General features: G+C 53.0%; 7 protein-coding genes across 7 annotated transcripts; 1 reads left to right on the top strand and 6 right to left on the bottom strand.

Moving 5' to 3' along the window:
- Positions 1-1073: 1073 nt before the first annotated feature.
- Positions 1074-1823, bottom strand: N656DRAFT_720766 (uncharacterized protein; the record flags this gene model as incomplete). Its single annotated transcript, XM_064812467.1, has 2 exons — positions 1074-1724; positions 1776-1823. The coding sequence occupies 2 exons, from the start codon at positions 1821-1823 to the stop codon at positions 1074-1076; spliced, it is 699 nt and encodes a 232-aa protein (XP_064664676.1).
- On the bottom strand, positions 1814-2882 carry N656DRAFT_559562 (uncharacterized protein). The gene is made up of 2 exons (XM_064810090.1): positions 2544-2882; positions 1814-2396 (listed from the first exon to the last, which is right to left on the bottom strand). Exons 1-2 carry the CDS (start codon positions 2556-2558, stop codon positions 1944-1946), a joined length of 468 nt encoding a protein of 155 aa, XP_064664675.1. The 5' UTR covers positions 2559-2882; the 3' UTR covers positions 1814-1943.
- A 1564-nt stretch (positions 2883-4446) lies between these two features.
- On the bottom strand, positions 4447-4998 carry N656DRAFT_802967 (uncharacterized protein; the record flags this gene model as incomplete). The annotated part of the gene is made up of 1 exon (XM_064818307.1): positions 4447-4998. The coding sequence occupies one exon, from the start codon at positions 4996-4998 to the stop codon at positions 4447-4449; it is 552 nt and encodes a 183-aa protein (XP_064664674.1).
- A 756-nt stretch (positions 4999-5754) lies between these two features.
- On the top strand, positions 5755-7790 carry N656DRAFT_559270 (uncharacterized protein). The gene is made up of 2 exons (XM_064810087.1): positions 5755-6444; positions 6496-7790. Exons 1-2 carry the CDS (start codon positions 5921-5923, stop codon positions 7679-7681), a joined length of 1710 nt encoding a protein of 569 aa, XP_064664673.1. The 5' UTR covers positions 5755-5920; the 3' UTR covers positions 7682-7790.
- On the bottom strand, positions 7791-8336 carry N656DRAFT_559271 (uncharacterized protein). The gene has a single exon (XM_064810088.1). It carries the CDS (start codon positions 8287-8289, stop codon positions 7900-7902), a length of 390 nt encoding a protein of 129 aa, XP_064664672.1. The 5' UTR covers positions 8290-8336; the 3' UTR covers positions 7791-7899.
- A 236-nt stretch (positions 8337-8572) lies between these two features.
- On the bottom strand, positions 8573-9439 carry N656DRAFT_559265 (uncharacterized protein). The gene is made up of 2 exons (XM_064810086.1): positions 9274-9439; positions 8573-9225 (listed from the first exon to the last, which is right to left on the bottom strand). The coding sequence occupies exons 1-2, from the start codon at positions 9375-9377 to the stop codon at positions 8658-8660; spliced, it is 672 nt and encodes a 223-aa protein (XP_064664671.1). The 5' UTR covers positions 9378-9439; the 3' UTR covers positions 8573-8657.
- A 4445-nt stretch (positions 9440-13884) lies between these two features.
- N656DRAFT_720760 (uncharacterized protein) lies at positions 13885-16131 on the bottom strand (the record flags this gene model as incomplete). Its single annotated transcript, XM_064812466.1, has 2 exons — positions 13885-14620; positions 14681-16131. 2 exons carry the CDS (start codon positions 16129-16131, stop codon positions 13885-13887), a joined length of 2187 nt encoding a protein of 728 aa, XP_064664670.1.
- Between the last annotated feature and the right edge of the window lie 5571 nt (positions 16132-21702).

The raw sequence follows: 21702 nt of genomic DNA, 5'->3' as shown, positions 1-21702 counted from the left end.
CGGCTACTTCGCTGTGTCCACGATCACTGGACTTACCCTCATGGCTAACTCTCTCGATGCCCGACAAAGTCTGTACGACGTCGAAAGCATGCTCCGCTTGTTGTGGTATCTGGGACGTGTGGACGACCAGGAAATCTGGACGCGTTTGGGAGACTGGCGTAGCCGACTCGAGTCGGAAGCCGGCAATGTTAGAGTGCAACAGTATATGCCCCTTTTCGCCCCAAGTTGCCCCTCAGGCCTCTTTACAGTGTGACAGTATGGGGGCGAAAGCCATTCGACGGAGAGGTATCGTTGGCCTCGGAAGGGTAGGCTTCGCATAGGCCCTAGGGAGACGACGAGGTGGGCCGAGACAGGTTGTCTATGGGAGACTAGAGGCGGTATTATGCTGTACATAGCTTGAAGTGAACCCTATGTCCATCTATTCCAACCAGGAGTCGCAAAAAAGAGTTACCCTGCCTGTCTCTTGCGGTGACATCGCATTCGATGTGAGAATAAGCTATGTGGAACGAGCCCCGACCGACTAGCTTCCGCCATCCAGACAACCGTTGGTTCTTCAGTAACAGTTCCCCAGTCAGCCCAGTTCATAGGTGATGTGGACAATCTGATGCCATTGTTGCGTTCAACGCACTTTTTTGTTGGTTAGAGGCTTAGGGACGGTGGGAGTTGTACGTGGATGAATCGAGCACATTCCTCGGACTGCCTCAGCGTCGTATGCGGCTCTACGGTAAGCTCCGTTTGGCCGATACTAAGTGGGACCGTTATACATCGCCAATCACACCACTACCCAACAGCCATCGACTTGCGACGTAGAAGATCCGTCCGGCTGCCACCCGACCTCAGAACATGGCGACTAGCACGCATCGGAGCCTTGCGAAACACAGAGCAGACCTTTGAGCACTCGGGAAACGTTTTGTTATCGACCTGGCTAACGAACGACACCGACGACGACGGCCCGGGCTAGGTGCCTCTTGCAGATTACCCCACGTTTTTGAAGTTGGCGTTGAAAGACGGTAGCGCAATCAACTGTCCTATCCCCGGCTTCCCCCAACCATAACCTTCAGTTCGTCCAAACTTTAACCACGTGGGCGAGTCCAGGCAGGCCCACCCCGGGCTTGCTGGCGGTTGAAATGCTGGCGCCTCATCTTCAAGACTCTCATTATAGAACCAACATTGGCGCGATTGGGACTTTTCTCCCAATTTCTTGTACTTCCGAGTTTCACCTGCTCAAGGTCAAAGACCATCAATCGCCCGTTATTCAGCATCATGAAGTTGTCCAACTTCATATCAGTGTAGTGGACTCCATATGATGTCAGAGCACCAAGAGCCTTCTCAAGCTGCTGTTCCAAAACTTGTTCGGGGAGATCGAGCCAAAGGTGGGTTAAGGACTCTCCCTCGATGGGGGACAAAACCAATGCTGGAGATCCATCATACACAGCTTCGCCATAGAAATGCGGAACGATGGTCCCCTGGATCGGCTTCAAGACGTCGTAGGCTTGCTTTTCTGTTTCGAACTCTGCTTCCCAGCCGGTCTTTCGCTTCTTGAGGATGACTGTCGGTGGTAGAAACCACTCGGGCCAATGCGCTCTTGCCCAGGGGCAAAGAGAAGCGAACCGTCGGATCAGCGCAATGAACAAGGGTGGTCGTTTGAGCTCCAGGCGGTACACCGTCCCTACCAACAACTCGGCCTTTTCAGCGACGACGAGCCGGGTACGGAGACGAAATTCCTGCTTGTGTTAACGCCAATAGTGATGGAGACCTACAAGAGCTTAGCTTACCAAAGGAGGTCCATCATTTTGCAGCAGTAGCTCGTCATCCGTATCCATGGTTGACAATAATGGTGAGGAACCTGCGACGCTTGGGTTTGGAAATTCCGTGAGGGGCAGCAAATGAAATTTATAGCTGACTCAGACCCCGCCCGCCAGCCCTGCAAGTAGCCGACACAATTACTGCAAACAATTTCCAGTGTCATACACCAGCCCCCCATCCGGATAGTTACCATTATCATCCACCCAAATCCAATATCCGCCCGTCTCTAATCTGAAAAACTGGCGTTTCCATCCATTTGGATGGCCATACTGGTAACGACGATGGGCCACCTCCCACAATGGCTTTCCTGACCACCACTCGTATACACGAGGTATTCCGTCAATAGCAATGGTCACTATCTTTCTTTTCGAACCCTCCTGAGCAGCCAACGTCGCCGAAAGACGCATCCAGCCTCTCCAAGCCAATCGGTAGAGTGCGTATTTAATAGTGCATTGTTCCTGGGAAAGTTGATCCCTGGGTATAATGCAGATATCGACATGGCAGTCCTGATCCTGTATCTGATCCTTGTCCGCAGCTCTGAATTGCAGAATGACGAGGTGTACTGAATCGAAGACGAAGACTTGCGGGCACTTGTAACGATGAGCATATCTGCGTCTCCAATAAGCTTCAAGAAGTTAAGCAGGCGTATAGTACTGACCCTCTCATCTCCCTTTGGAGTCTCTTCGTCATATCGCCTGGGTCGTCCACCCACCCCCGCCGGCTTGGCGTCCACTCACTTGGTACGATAACATACGGCTGCTTCAGCTCTCCTATCATGGCGGCTCTCTCAAGCAGGGGGTTCGGTCCTGGCCAAGTGAGCTGATAGTCAACTGTCACTGATGTGTTTGTTGGTCCAGTCGGCCCACAGAGCGACCTAGGCCAAAGGAACGGCCCACCAGAAAACGCAAGACGGAACGGTTCAAAATTCTGGTCGAAGTCACGAGTCACGTCGCCTTCGCTTAGGATTTGTTGGTGGGCGAGATTCAGGGGATGAGCGGGGTACTGAAGACCAATGTTGTCAACCTCCGAAGGCAGTTGCTGATCGTAATTGTTGCCATAGTTGAGGTCAGGGCCCAGAAAGTTGTCGATGGATCCCTTGGTTCCCTCGTGAAAGGTTACATGTCGCGGATGCAGCAAACGATATCCGTCGGCCCAAGCCTTGCGGCTTACACTAGGTCGCCGATCCACGGCCCAGGAAGGCGTATCGTAGAAGGCATCAATCAGACCTCCCACAGTGGAGTTCATTTTGAGTGAGGATGGTGTGGTGTGAATTGAAGCAAAGGAACGGAGGCGAAATAGTGAAGGCAGCTGTACTTTAAAATGGATAGAAATATCGTGCAAGCAAAGCGCCTTCTTATACCTTCTGAAAGACAACTATAACCTGCCTCAGGATAAAGCCTCTGGTAACGTATACTCTTAGCTACATCTTACATCGTGGAGCCACGAATCTTGGGCGTATCAAGGACTGTCCCATTCAAGCAGCAGAATGTGGGGCAGTCTTTTCGATTGGCTGTAGAGAGAGCTGCATGCGGGGTAGCTGGCCAGCGCGGCTGCGAAACCATAAGTGGGTTCCAGACTCGGCGGCGTTAGACCGAAGAGCCAATCAGAGCACTGGGATCTGGGGCCGCCAGCTTCCGACCCACTCTTTCCTTCGAACCCTCTCGAGGGTTTGAACCAACAATGGTGGGCATGGTGTGTCCTGGTCGGTAAGACTGCATTCCTTCGGCTATGGGAATGGGAGAATAGCTCTATTGGATTGGCTACGTAGGGCTCTTTGTGGGGTAGCTGGCGGCAGCTGTCCACGTACAAATGACAATTGTGGGGGCGACCTTGAGGTTGCTGCATCGGGATGGGGCGGCACTTCACTGGTTGAAGTTGCGGCGATGTTAAATGAACGGGGTTTAGGGTAGAACAGAAATGCAGCCATCGGTTGATACCCGATGAGTCGACATAGCGAAACAACAGCGTGCGTGCAAGATTATGTAGCATAGACGAGAAACCTCAAAGCGGCATACCGTCCGTAGAGGTGGGGTAGGAAGTATGACGAAACGGTCACGGGCCTCGTGTTCGCGATATTCAGTTTGATGCAGGTGTTCCCAGGTGGGTGGGTCGCAGCAAGTTTGTTGGATTGTTAGATTGTTAGTTTGTTCGTAGAATCTGTAGAGCCCACTTTTCTTTGTTGAATTGGTGGTTTACGCCAACGCTAAAGAGCATTGAGCTCTCATTCCACCCTCTGTAAACTTTGATTGATTGGTCAATTGCCCTCCATCACTGCGACAGTATCAGCCTCATGGTACTAGGCTTCAGCCTTAGCGACCAAACAGAAGCCTCACAATAGAACCGAAGATGCAAGCTTGATAGCGCCAGCTCGATGGGACTCAGCAAGGCAACGAACGGTCATTGTAGTTCGTTTTTGGTTCTTCCATGCACACCACCGTCCAGCTGTCCTTTCTAGTTACCCATGGTGCTCACGCCCATGTTCCTGCGGCAGGGTTGAAAGCAGATCATCACGTCAATGTGTTCATAATGTACGTTGGCTCACAGAGGATAGCACCACGATGAATGCACAGAAACCTAGATGGTGTTGCAATCCATGTTCACATATGCGCCCAGCCAGTTTCGGTTGCTGGACAAGGGGCGTCACAGCGTTCTAATGGTCAATGGCTCGGGCTTCATCTCCAGAAATTCGGGTTCCCTTTCCGACTCCAGAACATCCCGTTCCGACTCCAGATCATCCCATTCCGACTCCAGAACGTCCCAGTCCGACTCGGACTCGTCCTGCTTGACACGATCAGGCGTCTCATTGGCGCCTGGGGAATTGAGCCGGTCCGCCCAATCGAGAGACGAGGTTTTGCCGCCATCCATGGTAGTTAGCAATAGAGCGTGTCCCCACAACGCACCTCCCCCTTTAGCTACCAGCGTGTCTTCCTCTTCAGCAACCGGAGATGGCGAATCCCGTGGGGTCCCAAGGAGAGAATTTCGACGGCATTCCAGATCATCTTTGAGTCTCATCATTATATCCATATCAGGATCGTTGTTTCCTTCCTTTGCATATTGATCAGAGGCCACGAAGTGATCCTGCTTGGGGTTTGGGCCTGCTGGCTGATGAGTAGAGAATGGGTACATTCGTAGCGGTGTTCTACGGCTCGGGCCCCCTGGCAACTTCCAGAAGGGCGTCTCGGCTGTGCGCATCTCTTCAGGTTTTGCTGCTATATCAACAGGAGGGGCTTACTATCAAGAAACCTCTTATCAATAATAGCCGTCATGTCCAGCTGACCTGGATTGTCTGGCAAAGCCTCCTGGACCATACCTGTAGTTCGGTCCATGATACTAGGAGGCCGAGGGCAAGTGGAAATAGAGGAGTGTATCTAGACGGCAGGATTAGAGGGCCTTTACCTGTCATGAGTGCCCAACATTTATAACGGAGCGTGGATTTACGATGGTCATCTGCCGGCAACCGGTTTGACCCAAAGGCTACCGTTTGTACGAGGTGGTAGTAGTGGCACGCATCTCTTGTCTCCTCCGTCGTTACAGCACATTCGACTGCATCACCGCCGTGACCGCCAATAATAGCGTAAAATCTCGCCAAATCCGTCCTCTTCTACTGCACAGTCTAGGCCAAGGGACATCTCTAACCCTGTGTTCCGCCCACTTCAAACCCTGACTTCCAGTTCTCAACGCATCAGGCAGAGTTGAAGCGCATTGCATAAGGCAAGCCTAGGATTGGTCACCGGGTTTAAACTGCGCAGTAGAAGAGGACGGATTTGGCGAGATATCACGATAAGTACAATTCTCGGTTTCAAGGTGGGAATAGAAGCAGGGAGGGGTTTGTTGTGCGGTGTTGTCTGTGTAAGGTACGTATGTACAGTGTAGGTACGGAGGTACAGTAGGTACTCCCTCTGTGGGCCGGTCAACCGGCAGACCGGGTACAAACTACCTCCGTACCTACTGCGATGTAACGTTAGTCGTTCTTGGCAACCAAGCCTATCGAGATCGGGTATTGTATGTACATACAAGCATTACAGTCCGCCTGATATTTACGGTAAGAATTCGTTACCCCGCTTCACATCACGGAAGGAGTCCGCGGAAACAGACATAGGCCACCGCCGCCACGATGCAGTCCCCTGCCCATGAGCATCGTTGCTACTGCGGCAAAGTGTATCAGGCGTTGGCCTCTCTCCAACGGCATGCCAGGAACTGTCCCGCAGCCTCATCCGAAGATTGCAGACACCTCCTCCAGCTCTTGGCTTGCTTGGAGCCACAACCGGTCCCAGGAGATCTATTCTATCGTACATTCTATCCTTTTCGGCTCTGGGACGAGGATTGTAACGAGTCTGTTGGACAAATTTTTCACTTTCCCTCGATCTTTGAAACCGAACGCCGGCTACAAACGACCATACAGGATGCAATTAATGCTGGTGCTCTTCATGTAACAACGACCAGCTCTATGGTCTCTAGTAATGGCTTATGGTGGGCTTGCCGTTACTTTACACTCCCTAGTCCATCACAGGTGTTCATCCGGAACGACATGGCCTCTACACAAGCCATCGACGGGGCTGGAACAATGCTAGATTTCATGGAGCTTCAGGCTATACGAGTCTTGCTCCATATCTTCCCCGTTGCGGACCTTGACGAAAAGTATGTCGTCGTTTAGGTTTGTTGATGTTCGAAAAGGCTAATGTTTTCTAGTTTCGTTGAGAAGGGCAGTGTTTTCTTTCCATTTATGGGGCTATTGCAGCGGCTGCCAACCGACAGGCTCCATCCGCAAGAAATTCCTAGAGCGGTAGATGTATGCATCTCTGCCTCAATGTTCGGGGAATCCCAAAACAAGGAGATTATGCTTTTAGTGGCCCAAAGACTTTCAAGCCAAACCCCGCTGTTGCCACTTAAAATCAGCGTTCAATTACGTCAGATGAAGCTGCAATTGTTGAACGGGCATGCCATTCCCTCGCTCGTCCCGCCCGTCTCGGGCCGAAAGGGCCACATACAGTCCGGCGAGTTTCTACTCCTCCAGTCACAGCAAGCTATCGAAGAAAGTCGACTTCCTAGGGCATGGCAACTGTTGCAGCAGTGGGCGCCTCAAGATGTGGCACACCCTTCTGGACTCGAGATTGTGATACGTTCTCAAATCGACGTCATGAAAGGAAAAGTTCGCCGTTTCCAAGGGTACTTCGAGTTAGCGAGACAATACCTCGAACCTCTAGTTGAGGAGAATTCTCCAACTCGTATACAATTCTCCTGCCGGCTACACTTAGCTGCAGTCTACACTGAACTTGGGCTCTGGGACAGGTCAGAAGCCATCTTGGATGCAACCGAAGCCAAAACCGGAAGACAAGTCCGCCTCCTCCAACTCTCGACAGCAGAGTATTATCTTGCTCAGGGATTAGCTGGCTCGGCCAACCATCTCGACTTGGCACGGGAACTATATACCGATCTCTCCGAGAAGTACGAGGCACTGGTGCCTTCTAGCAAGGCCACGAAGCGCAATTTTTTCCGGATTTGCTTCGGCCTTGCGATAATTAGTCACATTAAACGACCGGCCAAGCATCGATTTAGTATGATCAAAGCACTAAATAACTGGCAGCTTGCATATCGGGCTTGCCGTGAAGGCGTGGCTTTAGCGGAAGGGTTCCCCGATTTGATTTGTCTCTTATCAATGGCTGAGATCAAAATTTCCTTGTCTGATCAGACATCGGATGCCGATCTTCAGCATGCACTACAGATATGGTGCGGGATAATTCGTCAGAAGCTCGACCAGCGGTTCTTTTTCACAAATCTCGGCACACGGTGGGCCAATCTACTATGCGATTGGCTAGAGATCGCTGGAAAGCCTTGTTTTCTTACGCGCTGGGCTATTGAACAGGGCGTTGAATAAGTGGAGTTGGGTGGTGGCTGGGTGGGCGAGAGAGGGAGACAATTGGGCTGATCTTTGACAGCCTGCAGCCTAGTGTGATGGACATGAGCGAAGTTCAGCCCCATAGCAGGACGCGGGACAAAGTGGGGCACAGCTCCGCTCTTGCTGCATAATAAGCAAACTCCCCTCGCATTTGGTGCTGTCAGTCCCGGTTGCAGATATGCGTTTGCTCTTGTGCGCTACCCGTTCCACACACTCCGGGCAATGAGGGACGCAACTGAGGGGAAACTGGGACGTGGCTTCCTACTATAGCTAGCGACATCTGGATTCTGCGTGACTGCTCTGCCAAGCTCTCTCTGGCTCCCAGATCCTCTCTCAGTTTCAATTCGACAACGACGATAAAAAGTGGGTAAAGGCGTACTTTGGTTGGCTGTCGTTGAACGTTGGAGGAGTGTCTGCAGTAGCGCCGATAGTATTAGCGGTAGAGGGGCTGTTTTCAGCCCCATAGCAGGACACGGGACAAAGTGGGGCACGGCTCCGCTCTTGCTACATGGCTCCGGCACGGTAACGAGGCTTGGCAAGGAGCTTGCATTTGGTGCCATACAGCTGCTGGTTGCCGATGTGCGCATTGTGCGCTAGGGTGTGTATTGAGCTAGCAAGACACGGGACAAAGTGGGTCATAGCCCCGCTCTTGCTGCTTGGCAAACAGCCCTCGCATTTCCCACCCACATGCGTAAGCTTGTACTGTATACATATACTGTACGTCCGTAGAATATGGTGTGTTAATGGGATAAGCGGTGCGACACTCGTCTAGGTAAGGAATTAGGAGATTGTGTATTAAGTTATTTATCTGGCACGAGTACATGTTGCGCCCTGGCCTGCAGCCTCTTTATAGTTTATACCTGTTGTTAATACACGGTCACGGTCAAATGGGCACAGTACCTCAATTTTGACACAAGCAGTGTGTGCCGGGCGATGTTTCCTTGCTACTTTCAGACTATTGCTGCTCGAGCTCCATCATGGCCATCGCTCTCTGTACCTCTTGGTGGCTTTGCCGTTCGAGAATCCTCCGCCTCCAGTATTCTCCGTTCAGCCACGACTGGCAAGCCTCTCCATCGTCACAGGGGCGATCCTCGCTGTTAAAGATGGGATGGATGTAGTTTAGGTCTTCTGCATTGGCAACACGAAGAAGGGCATGGCCCATATGTTGGTATGTTGGAGTGTAGCCATAAATTGGTCGTTCCTTTGTTGGTATCCATCCGATCCCATCCTTTATGAGCTCGGCAAATTTAGCCAGCCAAGAATCCGGTTTCGGACAGGTCTCAGTAATGGGGACAATCCGTTCGAAGGAGACCAAAGCCGATAATCTCAACATTGCCGTTGCAGCATCCATTTCTTCACCCATATTCTTGATAAGCCAGTCGTTGAAATTATGTAGAAGGAGGAACGAGGAGTTTGGGAGTGGGCCCCCTTGATCCTTGCTGTCATGGGCAAGACCACAGAGATACAACAACATGTGTTTCTCCTCCGGGTGGATAGAGTATTGCTTCGACAACTCATTTTCCCTGTTTCTGATTAGATGACAAGTTTTCTTATACGAAAAGAAAACGTACAGAAATGCGTCCAGCTTCTCTTGGTGTGCTTTGTCAAGATCAAGTCCAGACACGAAAATATCGAAACACGTAGTAATATACGGTGGGGGCTTAGAAGCTAACATCTCGAGAAGGCTAAGGCAGTTCGGATCACCATTGTCTTGTAGGCAATACAATCAACTTCACTGTCGCGTCACGACTCCATTCATGAGTAACGAGTTAGGTCAGTGTGCTATATATGTCCCTAAAGCTAGCATTTCACGCCCCGCCCGCGCTTGCCGACTGGCCTACTCCTAGGACTCCGTACCACAACGCAATCGCGTCGAGAACTGGTCTGAACTGGAGCGGGCCCTGAAATTGAGTGTGGGGGACGCATGTCTCACGACAAAACATCGCCCAACCCCCCTGAAGATGTCAAGTCTTCAGTGCGACTCAAGCCACCCGGAACATCCAAACATGCCACTGCAGGCAAAGTCACACCAAGAATTCACTAACTTCACTTGGAACCATACAAGGGGAGGGAGACACCACCTACAGTGTACCTGGGAATAGGACCGAGAAAGATAGCGGGCAATGCGGGGAATGGAAGTCAAACAGGATCATTCGCTTGGAGACCGTGGAAAGTCAGGAGGTTTGACATGGCTGTAGGGGTGCTTCGCTGGCAGGGCGTACATGAGGTACCCACGCTTACAAGTGGACGCCGGGGCTGACATGGATATGGCGTAGCGGTGGCAAGGTAAAACAGGGATCGGCCAAGCCTGGGAAGATGCAGCGGAGGGGTCGGCCGCGATTGTGAAGGGAAATCTTTCGTTGCCTGGCGGTCTCGCACTTGAATCTGAGAGTCAGGAGAGGGCATGAGGGTACCATCGTATGTAGGGTTGCCGACTCGGCTGTCGTGTTGGCGCTGTGTCTGACCTTCATCCTCTTCCGATTGAACACTGCGGTGACTGGGGGCTTGAGGCTGGACGCCGTGCAATCCCGCAACTTGCCCTTCAAGCTGAGATATCAAGTCGGCTACTGGGACCTTAGTGACCTTAAGATAAAGGTAGCCAAGATAGGCGAGGGCATTGCCGCCAAAGTCTTCAAGTCGTCTGGTGGACATAGTTAGATGGAGCATAGGGAGAGGATAGATGGTAGCTGGTGCGAACCCCTAGAAGAGCCCGGCTCTGGCGGCCAGCACGCTATACCGGATTGAATAGCAACCCAGGGTTGCTATTCAATCCGGTATAGCGTGCTGGCCGCTCGATCTGTTCCCAGCCAGGCTTGGTTGATTAGCTGGGTTCTCAGCCACGGCACCCGTGAGCCATGATCAACTCCATGCATAAGCGCGCTGGGCCCCTTGCCTTTTGGGAGGCTTGGAAATTTTTACTTCAAATGGTTTTGTATCTCCTAAGGGCTTCCTAAAAGTAGACAACTTCGATCTAGCGGTATACCTATTTGACCCGAAGCTAGATAAGAATATCGACCATTTGTTAAGTGCTGTCCTAGCTTTACTGCAAAAGAAGATCCACTCGTTTTGCCAGCAGCTGGATGTAAGGAATCAGCGTGACAGACGTCTAGCAACTGAAATCAAGAAGACGTTGCTTTACATGGTATATTGGACGCTCGTTGATGGTCGCAGACGGGCTTTGACGAGATCTCAATTCTTTTGGCTGGGATTAAGCAGCTCGCCGAGACCTCACTGGAGCGGCTTCAAGCCACTTCGGCCACGGGCATCGATTGATTCGATCATACCCCCCCGGGCCGCCGCACGACTAGCGACATTGGAACCCTACGCGACTGCTCGGAAACGGTGATCCAAAAAGGTTGTGTTAGCTGTTGTTGAATGGCTAGCATTGAGCAACAATGCAACCTGGAAGCGAGGCGTGGCTGCAGTAGTGTGGTCAGTGTGGTGTCGAGCAACACATCTCATGCCTTTGCTAAGGTCTAGAACACTGAACACCACCACCACTCGGCCTTTCAGGGCGAGGTTAATCTGAATGATCTGGCAACAGCCGCGCCGCAGGCGAGAGCGCTTTTTGTCTTACCCTTCTACCTAATTGCGTGTAAACTGGAAGGGTGTGCCAGGAAACGACCAAAACAAATATTGATCAAGTGACAGGCTTCAAGAAGCATCCAGGCACGGGTGTGTGGGGCCTGATCAAATTCCCCGGTTTTAAGTTGGAGCCCAGCCGAACCACGATGGCTCCTGCCCAGTGCCCACTCTTACGGGCTGCGGCAGCACAAGGCAATTGAACGGAACACGGGAGTCATTACATGACTCTACCCCTTTGGCCAATCCATTGCGTCCGGGAAGGCAAACCTGCGATCATGCATAGCTGCATCCGGCATGTACAGGTGTACCCAATCAGGGGCGAGCATCAGTGTGACAAAGCCTCACATTATGAGAAACACGAAGGGCAGCGGCGTCCTCGCAAGCCAGGCCGAGTGCGGTGAGAAGAAGTCTGGGGGTTAGAGGCATGGGTGGGAAGGTGGGCTAGAGCGGAGCATTGCGAGCAATGTTGATGATGTTGCCAAAAGACGCCAGGTATAAAGAGGCGATAGGACACGCATTAGGGAATATGCTAACAGCAACACTTTTGTGAACTTAGCAACTCCTGAAACGGCCATAGTGTGCAGTTCACCCAACACTTAATCCTTCACCATGTCAGGCGGCGCCGGCCTTGGCGGCGGTGGTTTTTACAAGTTTCGCTGCAAGTATTTCTGGACTTATCCACGCCCCTGCACTAACTGGGTGTACGCCAACGGCCACGCATGTCCAATGTGCCTAGTAAGTTACTAGGATAGCTCACTACCTTACCTTAGGTTGTTTCTCAAATTTCTAACCCTCCGTTCTAAAAAGGCCCATGGCCGTGAATAAACCGGAGGGATCGGGATGGAAGGCAAGGCACGGGCGAGGTGCTTAATCCTTGAGAAGTTGAAGTTACCAAACTAGTGCTCGGGCTTCAATCCAATGTTAACCCCAGTCTCTATCGCCCCTCGAAGCACTGCCGAGCTTCCTCAAACCGGCCTTTCCCCCTCATGATGCGACCAACACAGTAGATATGATCCCATAGCAGCTCTGGCCTTTCATCGATACCAACAGGCACATATTTCTTTGCTTCTTCGTGTGCCTCAGAGAAAAAGAAGTTGTACACAAGATTGCTTGCCTGTGAAATGTACAGAACACCTATGACGTCGGCAGGTGCGGGCGGCGCGCGGGAAAGGAACTCATTAATGAGGTGCATAGAGCTTTGATTGTTGCCTTTGAGTCGCATCAGGGTGCTTCGTTGCTGGACCACCGCTATCTGGAGCTGCAGGGGTGCGTGCTCGCCAAGGAGCAACTGCGCCGAGTTTGGCCCTGGATGCCGCGATTAGACATTCGACGATGTCGACTCGATCGTGGCGGACACCACGCTGAACGAGAGCTTCGAGTGCCGCCAGAACGTTCTGGGCCTGAGGGCTATGCCTATTACAGAGTGAGCTGTGTTCCAATGGACTGACACAGGGGTCGGACATACATAGGTTTCCCAAGAAGTGTGTTACAAAGTAACTGGAACTGGGCTTCTGGCGAAAGAGGTGCTTGTACTGGTGGCAGCACTCGGAGCTGCGACGGACGCCGGTGGGATACGCCCCAACAGGTATGCCTCCGTCGATAGGACTTTCCACATTGAGTACATGTCCGATTCCTGCTTTTCCACGTGACTAGTAGCATGCCGTCGGCGAGCATTTCGGCGCGGTGTTTCTCCATGTCAAGATTTCGGCGCGGAGTATGATGGATAGAGTCGTGTTGGGCAGTCATCTGTCGTGGTAGGCACTCATCTGTGTAGGTTAGGCAGCAAGTATGTAAGGTACTATAGTACATACACCAAAACGGAAATAAGGATTTCCGCATACCGAGCCTCATGCATGTTCGGCAACCGGAATGCAGATACATATGCAGTACCCGGATAGAACCAGCCCTCAGTGTCCACAATGATACACACGCGCCGAATTACACTAAAGTAGCGGGTCGAAACATGCAGGCGACCTAGCGACTGGTGAGATTCCTACCCTAAAAGGAAAAGAAACTTCCGCATGTTTCTGTGCCCCGCACTTGGCGCCAACACAAATTAGCCCTGCCCACCTCCAAGTTAGTATAGTTTTTAGAATCACCCCTCCAGCCGCCGAATTTGGCAGGGCAAGGCCGCCATTTTCGGGTGCCTTCAATGGTCGCATTGCAGCGGGATTCATCGGACTCACGTTTTGGTGACCCCTTGGCTAGCGGAATATCCCCCTGGTAACCCAAAGTCCCTTCAAACGCGAAATCGACCACCGTCAGTAATGAACCGAGTGAACCACCCAGCCACACACCCCACAGGCAATGAATGGTAGACAGGCGAGACATGGCCAATACACGTGTACAATACAACGAGTGGACATGGAGGAGACTGGCTAGGATGGTTTCTAGTACTTGGCCCCTTAGAGCGTCGAGGTCGAGAAGGAAGTGCTTGCGGTTAGACCGCTCACGGGTGTTCCATGAGTAGAGACATGAGACATTGATTGGGTTGACGCCGAAAGTGTGTGTCCCGGCGTCATACCGCAGCCACCCACCGTCCCCCGCCGCAATCCCTCAACCCAACCACAGTGGCAACTTGCCCCAGGCGGCCACATTCAGGCAATGGTGGCAGCGTCCGGCAAGTCGCCATAATCGGTGCTGGCAACAGGGGTAGCCGGCATTTCCAACTCGAGCTCGACATCGTACTGCGGATTGACTCCGAATTGATGCGTCTCCGAGTCGTACCTGAGCCACTTGCCGTCTTGAGCAGCGATGCGGCAACCCAACCAGAGCGCCCGCTCCTTCCTCTCCTCCGTCATGGAAAGGACCTCAAAGTACTTCTCGTCATCGTCAATCTTGTCATTTGCAAACCACCCGTTGGGGAAATACTTCCCCACCCAGGGGAAGCCCCGTAGGGCATAATCATCCGGCAAGGGCCTCGTGGCCGATTCGTTTTTGGGGAACTGCTCGCCCTCAATCCGAGCGTACGACTGACATGACCCAATCAACGTATTTAAAAAGAGAGATGTAAGCTTCCACGGAAAGGCCCGAGCCATGTAGACCATGGCCTCTGGGTAAAACGTAAGATGGTAGACGAAGACAAGCGTGACGTGAAGGTAAGGAAGGATGTTGGGGTCGCCAAACCGCCGCGAAACAACGTTGTATGTCCCATTGAAGAGACGAAGGGCATCAGCCAGCTCCTTGGGCAAAGGTGGCTCCACACCACTCTCGTGCATAGGCTGGTCCTGCGATTCATCATTGGGACGAGTTCCCTTGATGGCTTTAAAGATTAGGTTACTCTCACTCCCATAGCCAATGACAGCGCAGCTATTTGAGATGCCGATAAAGTAGCTGGGTACGTGTCAATGTCAATCTCCCCACAAAGTCGAGACGACAGCGCAATTCACATACCCAGACTCAAGCCACCTTCGCGTGGTACGGCCAATATGAGTATCAAGATGTTGGAAAAACTCGTTCATCGAGGCCTCTAGCTCTCCCTGCTGCTTGCCGCTGAACAAGATGCCGTGTGCTTTCACGCAAGCGAATTCGGTGGGTGGCAGCCTGGATTGCTGCAGATTTGGGGTTGGTGCCATGATAGGGTCAAGAAGTGTCATGATGCTGTCGCGCGCGGAGGCGAAGGGCATGTCAACACACAGCGACTTCGTATAGTAATAGAGTTGCTGCAGTGCATTAGGACGAGCAAGGATAGCCAAATGGTGGTAGAGCCTCCCGGTTGTAGGGGCCTTGTCGGAGGCCTTGGAGTACCAGTGACGGCTAACAGCAGTCCAGATCTCTCGGTCCCGCACATCGTCGTCCTCAATCGCCATACGATACCGGCCGAGGTCACCTAGGCATTCAATCCAAGTGTCTTCAAAGGCGGGCACCGTCTCGTATAGGAGAGCCATCATCGAGTATGCCAGGTAGATGAAGGTCAGCATGTGATCCAGACTAGCCGGAAGGCGATGCCTCAAGAGCTCCAGAAAGCTGTGGATGCCGTGCCTCCACATACGCGCAGGCATGGCGTATTTGGCAGCAAGTCTTCGCAATGCCGGACTCGCAGAAGGATGCTGGGAGGCTAGGAAGAAGTCGTGGTGTTCGTGGAGCAATGTCCGGTGGAGAGCAATCAACGCCTGCCACTGTTCATTGTTGAGCTTGTTTGCGGCATCGTTTTGGGAGCTCTGGGCGTTGTCAACCTCGATACACTTGCTCTCCACCATGACGAGTCCCGCGTAGATGCCTTTGACTTCTGCAACAAGTTGTTCCTGAGATATGGGCCTGGTTTCAGGTTGCTTGATAATCTCAATCGGCTCGTCGTCTGCTGAAGCCGGGGGCCAGGGGTCAGACGGCGGAGCGGGATGCGACTGCTGATGGGTCGCTCCATTGGCCTTATCGTATAGGTGGGGCCTTGGCGAGGCAGCGTCGTCGTCTGGGCTCCACAGCTTCCCCTTCTGAAAGGAGCCTCTATCGAACTCGGCGCGGCTGTCGTCCAGAGTTGGGGTGGATGTGGGCTGGGCCTTGGATCGCTTGAGAGGCGAAACACTCCTAGATCGCGAGCCTGCCCGCTTGGCACTCGTGGGGCTGCCAGCCCGGCGCTCCTGGCCCTGCTGCGCTTGTGTGACAAGCCCTGCAGTTCCGGCGTCCCACAGAGACCGGATCCAGTCCGTGTTTTCCGCTTCCGTGGCTTTTTCAGAGAGCAACTGAGCGTGAGTGTCTGAGAGGTGTTTCTGGAAGACTGCCAGAGCTGGCTCGAGGCCATTCTGCGAAGACTGGAGCTCGCAACCACAGAGAGGGCACACAGCCTCAGGTTTTGCCCGTCGTGATTCTCGCCGCAAATGCTCGTTCCACTTCTTGGCAAGGTCCATTTCCTACAGGAAGTGATTCTGAGGCCCGATGACGGCAAAACTCTGCGTCAAGCGCTGCTGCGTGCGGACGTGAGACCCGTATTTGCGAGCGATTCCGGGGGAGCGTCGGGAGCAGGGACGGGAGGGGGGGGATCAACCGATTGCTTTGGAAGTGGCTAGCACCGACCGTCGAAATGAGCGGCAAGTAGTCGCGGCTCTGCTCATCAAGGTAACAGGCCTTGGACTGTAGCACTGTTCTTGAAGAGGGCCACGGACGAGGTTTTTAACGATAACTACGGCGCAACTGGGCATATTCTCTATGTACTTGGGCCGCGCAGCGCGGACCAGAGGTGCCCTAGTCTCGGGCACAGGAAGGCAGTATCAAAGTCGGCTGGGGAACAATGGAAGAAGGCAACCAACCGATGGTTCGCAGAGGTGCGCGGACTATTCCAAGCAAGGTGATTGACAGGGGAAAATGGGCCCTTGCAAGCCCTTGCAAGCCAATCCAAGCCAAGGTTCGCCTTGTGCAGGCTCAGTGCAGCTTGGTGTACGGAGGTTGGGGCCAGAAGCCTTTGGACTGCCGGGATATGTGGGTCCGCCCATTGTACAGTGTACATAGTCAATATGTCTACCTAGGGAGCTTGGCCGCTTCAGCGAATTATGGGGCACTGGTGCCCTGGCTCAGCGTACCCAGTGCGCAAGCTTACACCGCTGACTCAGCAACCATGGCTTAGTAAGGCTGATCCCTAATGAAATACAGTGCAACCGACCCAAAATTTGCATTCGTACGTTGGAGCCAAAATACTACAGTATAGACAGGGTTACGGGTAGAGCGGGGGAAGATAGCGACCTTGCAATCGTAGACCATTCGAAGGCCAAAAGTGAGTCAAGTGACACCCGTCTTCCAGTTTTGATCGCACGTATCTATCGGCTCCCTGGCTCCCGTGTCACTAAAGAATCGCTTCCAATTCCAGATACCACCTCCGCAGTACAAGGCGGCACTGCAGCACTGCTGCTAGCCAGTACATCCACCACAGCTTCGATGTCCTGAAACGCCACCGAGCCACAGCAAGGAGAACTTCATACAAGAAGGGATTGCAGGAAGCATAGGTAGCCAATTGGAGATGCAGAATCAACAAGACGGATGGTTGCCTTTTGTATGCCTTAATACATGATCCACATACCGTACTAGGATGCCGTGCTAGCAAATCTTCGCGGTGAAATTGCTTCTTACGGCTTGGCCATTGGAAGTGAGGCGCCATGACCCAACCAGTGACGCCTAAGGTTGGGAAGAGGAAGATCACCTTAGATGGTCAGGCGGTGAAATAGGCATGCGCTTCTCCAAGGACAGGCCGACGGCCGGATGGTACGTGGCGAGAACGACGATGGCCCTGCTGCTGCTGCAACCGCCCGGACTGGGTTGCCTGATCAGGTCACGGAACACTGTGACTGCCACTGACTGAAACGGTGGCGAGGTTGCGAACAGAGCCGCGCAGGATGTCAGCCTCCAGGATCCAGCCTGAAAGCGCAATTTCTAACGAGGAGAATCGCTAGCATCCCCCACTCTCCTCGCGCAGGTTACCCAAGTAGACACTGGAATGCGGTTGTGGTATCCGTCCATATGTTGGTTCCGTGAGAACAGACTAGAGAGACCATCCTGACCTTGGACCAGGTCTAGCAATGCCGGACCACCACACGCAACCACTGCCAGCAGGACTTTATGCAGGTAACCGCTCTTCGCCAACGCCATCGTGGGCTCTGGCGACTCGAAAAGCACTTCACAGCTGGAAGGAAACCCACAAACCCGACTCTCAAAGACCTTTCTCTACCTTACCTTTTTGGATCCCACACCCCCTTACCCCCTCTCTCCCCCTCCCCGTGGATCTCCCCCAATCTGGTCTGGCAGTAAAGTCGTACTGTGTAGACATTTCATGGCGTGCTTCTGCCACCTTATAGAGAGCAGGGGAATTAACATTAGGCTCCTAATCTACCCTTACGGGGTTGCTAAGTATTGCGCTTAGCCTTGTATAAGAGCAACGTGGATTCAAGGACAACGGGAACCTGATCAAGCGTCCCAGATTGCGAGGGGAGTACATATCCGCTAGACGTCTTAGGCGTCAGGGGTTACAAGCAGTAGAGCGAGATTCCTGGAGGGTAGGAGTGGAGCATCCAAGGGCGGTTTCGCCGAGGCGGGCATACTGTTGTAAGGAATCCGCTCCAGAACAGCCGCTCCCTTGAGCCAACAGTCTTCTCGCCGTGGCATGGCTGACGCCAGATAATTTCCTGCCTCGAAAGACCGAAGTCCAGTTGTCCACCGGGGACTGCCTCACCGACCCAATGTTGCTAGTACAGTCGTCGTCCTCCAGCACCCTCCACCCATGAATTAGTTCTTAATCGAGAATTGAGAGGTAAGTTAGGGCCTCTAGGCAAAGGAATGCGCGGGTGTGAAATTGAGAATAGAGAGTCATTCAAACCCGTAATAGTTGAGGATTCGTCGTTTGCCAAAGTGGTACGAAGAGTGCTAAGAAGTAGTGACAGAACACACATTTTTGGGCGCTTCCGTCGCTGCTGCCACGTTTGTAACGGATGAGCGACGGGGGTTGGATACGGGCCGGTCGACCCGCACCAACCGCCGTTCCACTTCGCTCCTCCGGTTCACAAAGGCCTCACAGAGCGAGCGCCGCTCATTAAGTCCAAGTTAAATGATATACAATTTGATTGGCATACACTAGTGTACATAGAAAATGTATGTTCAGCCCCATAGCAGGACAGGGGACAAAATGGGACACGGCTCCACTCTTGCTCCAAACGCGGCTTGGCAAAGCCCTCGCATTATCCGTACCTTCGTACCATTATCAGTTTTACCCACCGTCGGTTCTTAACCAGCCCCACATTTTGGCAGCTGTGCCAAGACAGATGCAAGGCCAATTCCCTTTGGCCCTGGTTAAGAACTGAGTGGCCGTACAGCACCAACTTCCAGGTTGGCACATCCAAGCGAGGACAAGCGGTGCAGCCAATCGCAACCCCGAGCCCCAGAACTTGACGCGCCCTGGGCGTCGTGCCATCCCTCAGAGGGGGTGTAGATCCCACTCCATTCACTGCCTGTGGCAGTACCGCGACCTACACGGAGCGAGCTTTTCACCACTATGCCAGAGAGTAGTGTGGAACGGAGGGGGCCTGTGGATTGAGATCCTGAAGTTCGCCATTCGGATCACAAAGCGATCTCTGTTGGGGGGGAAACTTCAGTACAAACGACGATCTAGATGCGACACGGGGCCCTGGGCAAGGGGCGACCCGGCCGGAGATTTGGCAGCCGTTAGTGCCTGCATATGCAGCGAGCAGGGCCCGGACGATAGTGGCAGAGGGGTGAGTAGCACACATCGTGGCGCCTTGGCGCCCAACTTTGGTCCCGATAGAACGGTACCGGATGTAATTGGCTAATGGCTAGGTAGCCAAGGGCTGCAAGAGCCCCATCGCACAAGCACAGATTCAAGTTAGACGGCTCTCGCGGTGCAGGCCACAAGTGCGTTGTCATAACTTGTCAATGTCGAGGCGAGTACGTGTATTACCAGTCTTTGGTATCTGTGGGGAAGTAAACACTATATACATGGGGATGAGAAATATCCTGTAGGAGCTAAGTGTGACCGTGGTCTCGAGCCCCTGATGGGAACTCTGCACACACTCCCATCAGCGACGACGCGCCTTCGGGCCTCGATGTCCTGATAACGCCATCGAATTAGTCCTCGTGTACGCTAATAATGCGCTAACACGCTGGGCTTGCTCCCGTCCCTGCTCTTGTTGGTGAGCTGGGGTTGGTAATAAAAGGACATTTTGTAATCGCGGCTGATTGGCGGCATTGATGAAAAATTGGGGCGTCGAGACTTGACGCCGCATTCCCCGTTCCGGGTGGTGCATGGGGCAATTTCTTCTCGGCCCCACTCCGCTGTCACGGCTCGGATCCGCAATGCCGACTCATCATCCCCACTAATGACCTACGTTATCCAGGACATACCTCCAAGCATTGAATGACAGCCAACAAAAGTTGGTTGTACCACTCTACGGCTTGGAAAGTGGAGTTGGTCTTGGTTCCATTTACACTGGATTCATCTTCACAGTGCATTCTCGCCCCTTGACAACACTCTCACCTCCCGTCTCCAATTCATGAGCGTTCCGGAGCTCGGTATTCGCCCTCCACATTCGCATCCTGGACGAGTCGTGCGTATACAAGTCCACAAGCATTGCAAAGTGTTCTTGGACCATTTGGACCGCGTCTCCACTTTTCAGTTTCGGTCCGTTGACATTTCTGACACTGGGCAGATTCCGCTCGCTACGCCGCTCATAAGTTACCGTCCCATCAATAATCAACAGATATAACTCACCTTTCGTTTCCTGACTTTGTGCCTTCCCGTATCACTGCCGTTGGCGGCACAGGCTTCTTCCAACTGGATTCTATCCGTGCAATGACTGGCATTTTCAGCGGAAGAGTCCCCCACGGAGTCTTGAGTGGATCTCTTGTCGGAGATAGTCCCCCAGCCCCGAGGATTCCACACCTGGGACTCGGAGGCTGGCTCAATTCCGATCGCCGAAGTCGAAGGGCCAGGAATATAATGGGTGTGGAACACCTGTGGCAACGACCGGGGTGGTGGCGGAAGGCTTAACTTTCGGGCTGTCACGCCGTTGTCTTGAAGTCGTAGATAGGGACTGTTTGAACTCCCTGTGACACTGCCCGCCTTCCTATAGCAAAAGGATGAGGAAGGAGGCCCCTCCAAAACGTGATTCAATGGTGGAAGTGTTATAGCATCCTTCGAAGGGCCCGTACACGAGGGGGCTGGAATCGGCGTATCCTGGTCTTTGAGATCTCGTCCCTCCCGCGAGACAAATTGGCTGCGACTGTCAGATGGATAGCAAGACAAGGCGGGCACTGAAACGCGGGATTCGTGAGGTGTTGGGTAGCTTCCTGCTGCTGTTCGCTGGGTGGCACAATGTGCCGTAGTTGCGGCTGCTCCTGAAGAAGGCTGTTGCTTGATTCGCATGCATTCGTGGCCTGGACAAGGCAGATTGGAAGCTCGATCTCGCTTCATGTGTTCCGGAGAAATGTCGCTTGCCCACTGGGGTTGCACCGGTTGCAAACCAATGGTCTGACCTGAATTTCGAGCGTCCATGCTTGCAAGAACTTTACGATTCTCGGATAGCCTTCGAGAATTCGTCTCCATCGTTGCCGCCTGTGGTGGCAGCGGCCGCGATGTAAATGGCCCAGGGGTGCCCGGCGTCTCTCGGGTGTTGCAGTTGCAGGAGGCTTGGGTTAGAGCAGCAAGTTCCTTCTTTAGAAACAAAATCGTCTTATCCCTCTCCTCCACAGCCCGGGTTAGAGAGTCAACCTTGTTCTCCAGATCCTTCTTACTCCGCCGAAGCCTCTTCGACGCCATTGCATTCCGCTGTCTCTTGTCGGCTGCCTCCTTTGTACCCGAGAATTTGTCGTAATCCGTGAACTCTATAAAGTTCCTTGCCATTGTGTTGCTAGGCTTGAACTGCGATGGTGATACTGTTAGGCCCTTTTCCTGGATGCCTGGCGGGAACGGGTTGGTAGGTATG

The sequence above is a fragment of the Canariomyces notabilis genome, assembly GCF_033297395.1.
Source record: "Canariomyces notabilis strain CBS 508.74 unplaced genomic scaffold N656scaffold_51, whole genome shotgun sequence".
NCBI classification, from domain to species: Eukaryota; Fungi; Ascomycota; class Sordariomycetes; order Sordariales; family Chaetomiaceae; genus Canariomyces; species Canariomyces notabilis.
This window is presented reverse-complemented; position numbering and strand designations above follow the sequence as displayed.

Coding starts and splice junctions, on each gene's coding strand:
- N656DRAFT_559271 (XM_064810088.1), bottom strand. CDS start 8,289: ATGCGCACATCGGCAACCAGCAGCTGTATGGCACCAAATGCAAGCTCC.
- N656DRAFT_559270 (XM_064810087.1), top strand. CDS start 5,921: ATGCAGTCCCCTGCCCATGAGCATCGTTGCTACTGCGGCAAAGTGTAT. Junction 6,445..6,495: donor GTTGCGGACCTTGACGAAAA/GTATGTCGTCGT, acceptor AATGTTTTCTAG/TTTCGTTGAGAAGGGCAGTG.
- N656DRAFT_559265 (XM_064810086.1), bottom strand. CDS start 9,377: ATGTTAGCTTCTAAGCCCCCACCGTATATTACTACGTGTTTCGATATT. Junction 9,226..9,273: donor GAGAAGCTGGACGCATTTCT/GTACGTTTTCTT, acceptor AATCAGAAACAG/GGAAAATGAGTTGTCGAAGC.